The sequence below is a fragment of the Convolutriloba macropyga genome, chromosome 15, assembly GCF_964194025.1.
Source record: "Convolutriloba macropyga chromosome 15, txConMacr16.3, whole genome shotgun sequence".
NCBI lineage: Eukaryota > Metazoa > Xenacoelomorpha > Acoela > Convolutidae > Convolutriloba > Convolutriloba macropyga.
The window spans coordinates 42,269,110-42,281,330 of NC_134482.1; the positions used below are offsets into that span (position 1 = coordinate 42,269,110).

At 35.1% G+C, this 12,221-nt stretch overlaps 1 protein-coding gene across 2 annotated transcripts; it reads right to left on the reverse strand.

Annotated features, from left to right (window-relative positions):
* Positions 1–645: 645 nt before the first annotated feature.
* On the reverse strand, positions 646–9,221 carry LOC142353942 (uncharacterized). 2 transcript variants are annotated; one of them, XM_075406175.1, is made up of 4 exons: positions 9,033–9,221; positions 8,197–8,704; positions 5,131–5,267; positions 646–2,029 (listed from the first exon to the last, which is right to left on the reverse strand). In XM_075406175.1, the coding sequence occupies exons 2-4, from the start codon at positions 8,619–8,621 to the stop codon at positions 933–935; spliced, it is 1,659 nt and encodes a 552-aa protein (XP_075262290.1). In that variant the 5' UTR covers positions 8,622–8,704; positions 9,033–9,221; the 3' UTR covers positions 646–932. The 2 variants fall into 2 exon arrangements, with proteins under 2 accessions (XP_075262290.1, XP_075262291.1); XM_075406176.1 differs by having other exon boundaries at positions 9,029–9,221.
* Positions 9,222–12,221: the final 3,000 nt, after the last annotated feature.

The following is a 12,221-nucleotide window of genomic DNA, read 5'->3' on the forward strand; positions in this document are numbered from 1 at the left end:
ACCCTGTATATACGACGATGCAATATACAAAGACGACGCACCTTTATTGAAACACAAAACAGCAAAAATGTATGAAAATATTCTACAGTGTAGATAATATTGTTTACGTAAATTTAGGAAACATTTTTTAAAAAGCCATAAATTGTTAATATTGAACGCTATTACTAAAACACATAGGTGGACTTCACTGTTTTAGCCAAGCATTTAATGCCATTGAGGCGGTTCCCGAAAGCGATTATCCCCCCCCCCCCCCCCATTGAACTAATTTTTGAAGCCTATTGACAATATTAAAGACTGGTAAGATTGAAGAAATGAAATCACTTAGTCCTTAGTATGCTAAGATTTGCAAAAAAAATGAATTGAGGCCTTCCACGACTTGGCAAAGTTTATCAAAGTTCCCGGTCGAATTCTTCATGATAAAGCTGTCGGCTATTTTTAGCATATTTCTTTGGTAAGCCCTTAATTAGTTATTTTTTAGTGATTCTCGTTTTTTTTTTCACACGTTTAACCCCACAATCTTTTCACCTGTGTACCTGCCTCAAAACTATTCCAATAACTTGCTTATTCTGAATGTTGGTGGTATGTACAAGGAACTAAAATTGGGCTTAAAAGTAAGCCGGGTTAAACAAATTTGGGTGAAATGACTTTAAAAAAAGAAATACTGTATTTTCCCGTATGGTATAAAAATACAAATTATGGGCAGCGTACATTCTCTTGAGTCGTCATTAATTATTAGCTTGCAATTACTTTTTAAATGGAAATATGAATATTACTAATTTTGAACGCTCTCCTTGAGATAAAACTGATGGGTGGTGAAATGTTAGGAGGCGAAATGATAGGGGGTGAAATTAATAGAGGATAAAAGCCGGGACGCCCATTACGTTATTCTATGTGCAATTTATTGCACAACACGACATGATCAGCTTTTCACGTCAATGTTGACAGATCTGTTCGACAAGCACTCGTCGCATTATTTTCTCATTTGGATTCCTCGGAATCTCATCAACAACCTCGACTCCTCTGATCTTTCTACACTCTTGAATCTGACTAGCCACGTGGTCAAGAAGTTCCTGTTCAATCTGCACTTTTCCCATATTTTTTCCCAGGTCAGAAAGCACAACGCAAGCAACGGGTATCTCATAGTTAATCTCATCGGGCTTTCCCACGACCGCACAATCAACAACCAAATTGCTCTCCATCACAATTTGTTCGAGCAATACTGGCGGAACTGTAAACCCGCAATACTTTATAAAATCGCTGGTTCGTCCACTCAAAAAAACTTGAAATCTTTCGTCAAGGTTTACGAGGTCGCCCGTTTTGTAAAAACCATCCGATGTTAAAGCTTTGTTGCTTTTTTCAGGGTCGTTAAAGTACAAAGGCTGTTCGTTATGCAGTTTAATAGCCAGTTCCCCTTCAGTTTCGGGTTCAGTTACGACCTCTGACTCGTCTTCGGGGTTAATAATCTTGAATGAGACGCCAGGAGCCGCCAAGCCGATCGATCGAATATCCGATTCTATAAATTCGTTCTGACAAAACGTGCAACTTGCCGTCTCTGTTGCACCGTATGTGTTGCGAAGCTTAACTGAAGAATTCAAACCTGCTCTTTGAACAAATATTTCGATCAAGTCAAAATTTGGGCACGCAGAACCAATTAAAATATACTTTAACGACGACAAATCGTGATTTTCGAGGTGGTCGTACTTCGCCCAAAAATTAAGATTATTCGGCGCCGGGTTAATATGGGTTATTTTGTATTTTTGGATCAAATCTAGCTGGCCGACATATCCAGGGTTTCTACCCATGACAATGTTAACGCCATTGAAAAGCGGAACCAGAAAGTCAAAAACCTGACCTCCAACGTGTGCAAAAACATTGAGGAGTAAGAATCGACATGATTCTGTATAACCCATAGTTCCAGTGACAGAATTCCGTTCACAGGAGTGGATCAACATTTTGTGGGTGATTTTAACAGCTTTTGGAACTCCAGTCGTTCCGGATGAAAAAAGGAACTCACAGACGCCGTCCAGTTCTTGCAACGGTGACCTTTAACCCCGCTGGAACCAGACAGAAAATTATGGGGTCGTAACATAGACACTAAGTTAACTATTCCTTTAAATTTACACCCCCCCCCCCCTCAATAACATACTAGCTTGCGTCATCAAACTTTGGTGCCCTTTGGAGAATTCAAAGTATCTATGATTTATAAAATCCATTTTGTAATGGTTAAAATTGGTTAAAAGAAAAAAATAATTATTTCACTTATTCCGAACGTCAATGATGTTGAAAATCAAATGTACAAAACCTAATAAAGTGATCATTTTACTCTTTGTGAAACAGAAAAATTAACTGAGATTGAAAACTAGTAATGGCTAGTTTCAGTTCGGTAAGAAAAAATTGGTCGCCAATTTATAGACGTTCAATATTCAAAAACCAAAACGAAGATGGTAATATCTCTGACATCTCTGAACTTGATTTGATTATCAAAAGAGTCGTTTAAATAACTTGTTCTTTATATGTGACAACCTAGGAAGTCTTTGACGTGTCAAACTAAGTAAATACTAAAAAAAACACTTTTGGATATATTGCTTAACAAATGTATGAATACGTCCTTCGCAACATTTTTTGTTTTCTTTTAATCAATTTCTTGGCGATAAAAAGTTTTTCAATCGCAAAAAGTCAAGCGTGCCGCTTATTTTTAAAAATACGATACTGAGAACCCCTTAAATTATTTATAAATTTCATTAACAGAAGTAAATTTGGTATCAGATTCCTTTCTTTCAGAGAAACAAGCCATCTAGCTAACTCTGAAAGTCATCTGGATGACATCATCGATAATTTAACCAATTCTTTTCAACAAAATGACAGAAAAAATAATAAATGTTTGATGTTGAATCCCTAAAAAAAATCAAACTATAAATTTAGCAAATGCGAACAACTGTTTTGATTCTGGGAGAACCGTTGTAAAATAACTAAGCGTCCGTGGGATTGCAAACTTAACTTTCAATGAAGGAGTAAACAACGCTTTAGGGAAAATGAGGGTCGGTATATAGTTATTATTTTATATCGGAGATAACATTTTTGAAAGATAGGGTCTTATAGAGCAGTAAAACGTTGAATTGAATTGTTATATTCTTAAGACAATTTTCAGATACAATCTTGAAAATTTTACAACATGGTACAAGCAAATTTTATTGCCAAAAGAGGAGTGCAAAAAAACAATTCAGTAACTTCAGACACAGCAAAACAAGTAGATCAAGGAAAGCAATTCCATAAAAAGAAATTAAAATGAAAATTATCTATCTGAAGTGCACAGAGAACTGCCAAAAAAATAAGAAACGAACTGCAATCTGAATTTCTTATAAGCATCTATTAGTAAATTAAGCGTTCCGTTTATTCACTTTCAGCTTCTTCATTTTATTTATCAAGTAATTATACGCTTTTTTGTGTAATATATGTTTAGGCTCATTTGTGTAAATCCTGTGTAAAATTAAATTTTATTTCAAAGAAGGCAAATGATTTTAATACTTCATAGCTTTTTAGTTGTGTTTCATGCCAAAGGAACAAAAAGTGTTTTTCAATTTTTAAGGTATCTCAGGTTTTTAAGGAACAAAAAGTGTTCTTCAGTTTTGATGGTAACTGAGACTGAGGTGGGTTACTGGGGTTATTTTTATTTTTAAGATGACGAGTTTTATTAGATTTATAGTGAGGAATTTTTGAATCCATTCTTGAGTTACAAATTTGAACCATAGATTTTGTAGGTATAAAAATTCACGAAATTGTATATATGGGTGGTTGCAGGAATGGTTTCTGAAACTATTATTACCGTGGCTTTCTTAGTTTGGCAAATTAGATCCTCCTCTCCGTCGATTTTGACCAACCAATGCCAAGTAGAGAGAATGAGAAAGTTTATCTCAATTATTAACTCTATTTTTTTGCCCCCCTCGTCTGACGCATTTGGTTAACCAAAATTAACAGATATCAGTTTGTTCTTATATAAATGAACCTATCTTGAGACAAACTGTAACTTTTAAGAAAGGGCCAAAATTAAAAAATATCATTCATTTTGGTTTAAATTATCATATAATATTTTTAAATTAAGTAAACGTATAATTTGAACGCCCTCCTTTACTAGTGTCTAAAGCTTTGGATTACAAAGTTAAGGAGAAGAAAATTTTTCCCTTGTATCAGTTTTTCGTGAAGAACTTTGAAGATTCCGTTTTGTAGATCTGAAGGTATTTTGAGATTTTTGGCATTGTTGTTTAGTATTTTGTTGAATGCATTTCCGGCAACGTTGATCCAAGTTCCCCAAAAAAAGTCGGACACTTTATATTCCTAATTGAAATTTTGTTTTAAAAAAAGATCTTTTTAAATGATTATTTTTGATTGATATTTTTAGAGTAAACCGTTAAAACCACTGCCGTTTCTCAAAAGCTGCTCAAGTGTTTCTCAACGAAAAATAAAGAACGTTTATGGCCAGCATTTTGAAGAAATGAGCTTTATTAACCGATTTTCAAACCGCAGAAATATCATCCTTTGAAAGGTAATTCTAAGATAAAACCTTTTATACTACTAATGATTTGGCAGTGATTTCACCATTATTTTCTAATTTTGCATAATAAAAAATGAGTGCTTTTTTCTAATTCTTCTGGTGCTTAGAAAATTATTTTTACCTTTTGAACTGTTTCCCTACATTCCCTACACTCAAATATTTTATGTTTGTTTTAAAAAATAATAAACAATATTGTTGAAACTTTAGAAAATTTTTTAAGAGGATAGTTTCCTCAAAACGTCTGCCAAAAACGATACATTGAATTGACAGACAAGTAACTTCATCAAAAAAACACCAGTCACAAAAGCTCATTAACGCACCAAAATGGTCAAGAAGAATTACTAAAAAAACTGGGTTGTTTCACTGCAGCTTCACTGCAGGTTGTTTCACTGCAGTTTTGTAATCAGTTTTGAATATTACACTCTAGTGGATAGACTTACACAACAACTTAAGAAATCTGGTGCACAGCCATATAATATTATTTTTTTCAAGTTTTCAACAAAAACTTATACGGTACCGTGGCCTGAGAAAAATGTCCAAGTTTGCGCAGTCCTATTTTTGGGGTAAAAGGAGACAGTTGCCCTGATATCCATAATGATGCCATTGTGTAGGTTCCAAGCCCTTGACAGTAATTTTAACTTTGAAATCGTCTCCATCCGCATAAGCATCTGTGATTACCAACTTGCTCAAATATGGGTGATCAATTTCCGCTTCGAATCTGAACGAAAACAAAATTTTTCATACCCAATGCAACTAATCAGTGCCATTTTAGTCAATGCCATCATGTTAAATGCCATTATACCCAATACCGTTATTCTGAATGCCATCGTAGCGAATGACCTTACCCGAGTGCGCTGGTGGCGTTGAAACTTTATAAGAAGTCTGCTGAATGCGCTGAAATGTGCTCGGATTTTCAGAATGCGCCTAATTTTAAAATTTCAACGCAGCTGCAAAGCACTTTTTACATAATTTCAGCGCATTTTTAGCACACTTCCTAAATAGATTTTAGCGCCTTTCTTACAAAATTTCATTGTATTCGCCTCAAAATTTCAGCGGCTTTCTACGCATTCCTTACTAAGTTTCAACAGATTTTAGCGTAATATTATACAGAATTTTGTCCCGTAATTCTCTTCACCTAATTTGATTTTAATTTAATAATGAACGTTTTGGTCAAAAGTGTAAAGAAAAACGCAGCAATTATGTAAAAAAGGATAAAAATTCAGCTCATTTCTTGCATAAATTTAGGGCAATTCAGCACTTATTAGCACAATTTTTTCAACAAAATGGTTCATTAATATCAAATCAAAATAAATGAGAAGAGCGTCAAAAATCAATGGCACAGTGGCTCAGGTGATGACTTTCAATCAGTAGTGCAGGGTTCTAGACTGAGGCACCGCGAGAAATGTTGACAATGAACCTAAATTTGTGAAAGTTCAGCGCCTTTCAACGGATTTCTGATGTCATTTAAAAAAGTTTTGCACCGGAGTATTCAGTGCCATTATACCCAATACCATTAAACCAATTGCCATTATACTCGACGTCACTATACCCAACCTATCATTTTCAGTGAAACTATTTAGCTGACTATATGATAAAAATGGACCGTTGGACTTTATATATGAAACTACCACAATCGAACCTTGGATTATACTTTCCACTTAATTATAATAAAACATCCTCTGGTAAGAACGACTGCTAATTTTTAATTTTTTCAATCGGAAAATTGAACGAAAATATCAAAGAGCATTGGATAAAACGGCATTGCGTATAATGGCACTGGGTATAATGGCATTAGGTAAAATGGTAAAATGGCAGGCTGGGTAATTTGCCATGTAACCTTTGAGCCCTTTTTCAAGTTTGCTTGTCTCTGCTCAATTCGAGTTTGATTATGATCGTGTATCATTCTCTAACGTGTAGATTGACAGTAGCTAAAGTATAACATTGTCAAAAAAATAATTATTCAAAAAGAAAATTTTGTTGTCAACCTCCTCACCTGTTAAAATTTGGTAAAAAGAACAATATTGCAAAATTTTGTGCAAATGATATATTGCTTGAATGTGAGCTCAGATATGACGGTTTGTCAGAATCAGATTAAGACATGCTTTAACTTTTGCCTTGTGATTGACTATTTTTTCGAACAAATTATTTGTTCTTGTGCTCAATAAGAGTTCATTTAAGTGGTGCTAGTGGTTGTTTGAACTATTGTGCTACCCAAGACAAAAAATACCTATCGTTTGTTCTGTAGATTTTCAATTTTCTGCTTTTCTTCTTATTTTACTTAAAATATGCTGAATTCGAAAACTAAGTTGAATTTATTAAGCTCATTAACGCAAATCTCAATGTGGGAATGTCTTTAATCAAGTTTTATTTCTGAATAAAGGAATTATGGATTTGTCCATTACTATTTTGTGTTCATATGGAAAAGCAAACATTAAAAATTCTGACCTCGATTTTCCTAACAGTTACTAATTTTTAACCGTTCCGTCTCATTTTTTTTAAATCTCAAACATGTAAATTCGAATAAACCCAAGGGTAAAGTTACATGTTAAAATAATACAGATCAAAAATACTACATCTTTCTTTTGATTAACTAAATACAAAATTTAAAAAAAAACTAAGGTTAAATTTCTAGTTTTCGTGAGTTATTTTATAAAAACGAACTTATAAAGCCTCCAATTTATGTCCATTGGACTTCGTTCATGTCTTTTTTGCATCTCTTCCTTTAATTGTTTTAAAAAATTTTTCTTTGATTTCTCCTTTCTTAGAGCTGTTGGTATTTTATTCCATTTCCGAACGAAGTTTCCTATAATTGAATTTTGACTCCATTTTGATTTACATTTTGTCGTGAGAGATAAATCATATGTACGATTATTTACTTTAATTTCAACGTCTCCGATTATTCTGAATTTCTTTTTGGTCTTGTATGTTTGTTTGTTGGACAATATCGAAAAGTCTATTTAATGAAGTTATTGCTATTTGAAGTTCTGCGGTAGGCATTTTATTTTCAAGAAGTAGTTTATGAGCGCTATCATATTTGGTTCGAAAAAAGCAAAATTTTACGCCCCATCTAATTTTTTGTTTTTTCTGTCAATTGAGTAGGATGGCAAACTTTGCAAAAATATTGCACTATGTGATCTATTACACAAGTGATCTAAAGAAATTTATTCGAACCTTTAAAGGTACTTGATTGCGTACCAAATAAATTGATCTGATAGCTAAAGCCATTTTAATGATCACATTATCAGGTTGTTTTTGGTATATCAACTCTTTGTCAAGAATGACACCTAAGTATCTGCAATTGATAGTTGGTGACTTTTCATTTTTGAAAACCTTTATTTCTGTTTTCCCTTCATTTAGAATTAACTTGTTAAATTGTTAACAAGGGTATACCTAAGTGTGGCTTGTACCAGTTATGAGCGGCAGAACTCACCCGCGGTACTTCATTTAGAGAATAATTTCGAATCTAGGCCCCATCCACTCCGCCCCCCCCCCCCCCAGTGTTTTTTATGCCTAACAATTACAAATTGTGCTTTGATGTATAGCATGATACTATGAAAAAAACTAGTGCGTGCTTTTGCTAGCGTAAAAGTTTTATGTGTAATTGGGGGGGGGGGGGGGTTGAATCGATCAACAATTTCCACGCTTACCTTGTGTAAACCTCTCTGGACATTACGAGAATAGTCGCATGCTGAGATGTCATGTTTCGTTTGACTTCGGGCCAGAGCGAATACGGGCTAGAAGTTCCATTTATGCAACCGTTCAAAAACGACGCAATCAAAACACCTGGACAATCGAAGTCATTTTCAGCTACCAGATGCAAATTCGCCCCTTTTTGAATACCCGCGTCCGACATTTGATCAGCTATGTCTTTTGCAACTTCGAATAAATGTGAATAAGTTATTTTTCTTCCCGTTTTTATCTCAGTCAGACAGCTTTCGGGGTGTTTTTCAGTCAAAACATGACGCATGAATTCACCCATTGTCAAGTTAGAGTCGAAAGCTGACTTGTAAATTCCGTGTGGCGATTCAAACACGCCATTTTTAGTTAAGTTATGCACAGTTGCTGCAGACATTAGTAATTATTTTTTGAAGTTGTTTATAAACAGATCGTTTTTCTAATGGTAATTGTACGCGTGTTCTTTAATTGTTTTTAAAACTATGGTAAAAAAACAATAAACGCTTAGGCAAGCTGTGTTCCGTATGTACTCGATACTAGTCATAATAGTTATTTGGATCTATTCTGTTCCCCCCCCCCCCCCCCCCCCCAGTAACAAATTATATGTTGTTATATAACACGTTACTATGTAAGAAAATAGCACGTTGCTATGTAAGAAAATGACGTGCTATTTTCTTACTATGCAAGAAAATAGCACGTCATAAAAGATTTATGCTCACTAAGCGGTAGGGGAGGGCAAAACAGAACAGATCCAGTTAATCAACGATTTTTCAATTTCATTTCTAATTAAGCTTTTATAATTACAAACTATGATTATTTCCCCCACTTGAATTCCCCCCATTGTGAAGTTAGAGTCGAAAGCTGATTTGTAATTTCCATGTGGCGATTGAAACACACCACTCTCAGTTAAATTATGTACCGCTAAAACCATATTTTTGATGTTCTTTATTTTCTTATTCACAATAGTACAATAATTAGAAGAGGTTCGATGAACTTTTCTGAAGCTGGTTTGAGATGGTAGATTAATTTACTTTAATGACCTAAAATTTGTAAGCCGTTGTTTGTGATTAAAATCAGGTTTCAAGAGAATCGTGGCAGCACTCTATAATGTATATTTATTAACTTATTGTTTTACGCATTTTATTTTCGGCCACGAAAGACAAAAAAGTACGAGCTGTTGTACAATAAAAATACGTGCGCACCATAGTTAAAATATAGAAAAAGCGACCGCTGATTGTGGTATATCGCGAGGATCAGAACTTAGAGTTTAAGTTAAAACTTCGATATAAACAAAACTTTCTTACCTGATGTTGAAGAAGTAAATTTGTTTAATGGCTACTAAATTGAACCGAATCGTTGCTTCAAACTAGTTCATACCACAAGTTTATCAGTGTACATAAACAACAACTTTGAGCAATTAATTCGACCTTCACACCATCAGTGACGACCATAAACCAACTCGATGGTCCTCCCTGTAGATAGATATCAATGACACGTTCTCGGGTTAGGAGAACATTGTGTTAAGTGCAAAAAACTGCACAAATAATTGCCATATACGGCAAGGGGAAACACTAGTTCATATTTAAGGTACGGGTTAAACAATATCAGTTTATCTATTTCTAGAAGGTTCTGTAAACTTTCCTACTGATAGCAACTATAAATACCTGTGAATTTTTGTACCTTCAGGCCATTTTGTTTTCAAATATAAAAAAAATAAAATTCTTGTTACTCGTGCTCGAGACCACTAGATCGATCTTTTTGAAGGCCTTTTTTATTTGGTTTCAGCAAGATTGGATAGAAAACTGACATATTTGTAGGGGTCAGACTTCTGGGAACACATGAGCAAAGATAATTTACAAAAATTCGAAATTGTTGTATAATGGACTTTCGCAAGCGGAATAAAAGCGTTTTAAGAAAATAAAAGAGTAAATTTCTCAAAAATAAGAAAAAAACAAAATGACATTATAGATTAGAAGCTACATATTTAAAGGAGAGATTTGATTAATAGATCAAGATGGCGATTAGATTTTGCAGATGAAAAAGACTCAAAAAAATGCTGTATGTATACCCATTATTAGTCCGAAAAAATCGAGACACAAAAATAATCATAGCACCAAAACTTTTTGTGGGAGTCGCAATGGTTAATCAATATAGATTGCTTTTGCAACATTCCTTGAAATCAGTCGTAAGTGAAGCCATATATTAAATGCATTTGCACTTTTCTAAAAATTCACTTCCGTTGGTATTGTAGTCATTCAGTGCACGCTGGGAAGATTTTACATCAAATAATCTGACTCCAACAATAACTACCTTGAATCATCAGTTTGAACAGAGTATTGATTCAGAGCCCTTTTTCTTGAAGATTCATTAAAGTTAAACTAATGAATGGAAATCAATTTGCTCGTCTGATTAAATGGCAAGTTAAATTTTCTAATATTTCTAAGTAAATTTAAGACTATAGTTTGCATCGATATTCTACCACACCCATTCAGATTTCAGCTGATCGTATAGAGTCTGATCCCATCAAAACGGTTCTGAATGTTTCCACCTTCGATGCAGGAAAAAATTTTGCAAAGTTGTCCACTGCCATTTGCCAGTAGGAACTTAAATAGTCGAAAAAATTCGCTCTTGCGTCGTATCCCGGAAGAAGTGAATATTTGTCTCAATTTGCTTGCTCCTGTAGTGCATGATTGGGTTTTTGGTAAAGTCTGACACAACTCTAGTTCCCCTCTCAAATTGTTATTGGGTTTTTCTGTTGGATGCCAAAATCATCTTGGAGTGGCTTCAAGTACAGTGCTTCTTGAATGGCTGCCGCCATGCCCTGATATTCTGCGTATGATGAAGAAACATCAATTTTCGCTTCTTTCTCATCACCCCAGCTGAGTGCTACTCTACGTCCGCTGGACTTAACTTAGTAGACAGTCGTTGATTTGTCATCAGCAGTCATCACCAGACACATCACCAGACCAGTTTGCATCACGTTCACCTAACAATTTTATATTCACCTAGATATCTACCAAGTCATTTTCCCCGTAGACAGTGTTGATTGGTAGGTGCATTCATCTGTCTGGACAGAATATTGACTGTGAAATTGATGTCTCGCCTCGTCTGTTTCGCCAGATAAAGAAGTGATCCAACCAAGCTTCTGCAAATCTTCTGATTCAATTCTTCATCTACGTTCTGTACCGTCTAATTTTTCAGGTTCAGGTCAACTGGAAACCTTCAATGTTTGCATTGATCCATTTGAAAACCGCTCAAGCATTATTTCTATGTGGCGCTTTTGGTCGAATGTGAATATGACCACTGCTTGTATGATTCTTAGGATCGTTGAAACCTGTGTAGTCAACCTCTGACTTCCATGTGAAATGTAGCCCCGAGTGATTTCTTGGCGTCAGAGACTACCGTCATGCTTCGTGATTCTACTATGATGTTTTAACCGAGACTAAGATGAAAGTCTGGCCATCTTTCTCTGCTCTCGCGAACAAGCAATGATCTTTCCTGCTTTGGGTGAAACCTTGTTTCAGCAGAAATTTACCGCTAACTCCTTTACCAGTTTTTGGCAGCCTGCTTCAAACCATAAACTGATTTATTCAGTCGGCATGCTAACATTTCTCCATCTGTTCCTCGTTTCGCAAATTCTTGAGACTGTTTGTAGTCAGGAATTCGTTTCACAAATTCCTCAGTACACTCCTTTCTGCATTGGTGAGTGCATGAAACCCGTCTTCAAACTGGTGCATTTATTGGCCCTGCTTCGCTGTCTGTTGAAGTAGAACTCTGAATATCTCTGTCTTACAGGTAAGTAGTATATAGGTGAGTGATAGTCCCCGGGGGGGGGGGGTGGGGACCCCATGTATTAAGATTGGTTATAGCGGCTTTTTCCGCTTAGGGTCCCCCTCCATGTATTAAGATAGGGAATAGAATCTCCATGTATTAAGATAGGGTATAGGGTGCATGTATTAAGATTAGGAATAGAATCTCCATGTATTAAGATTAGGAA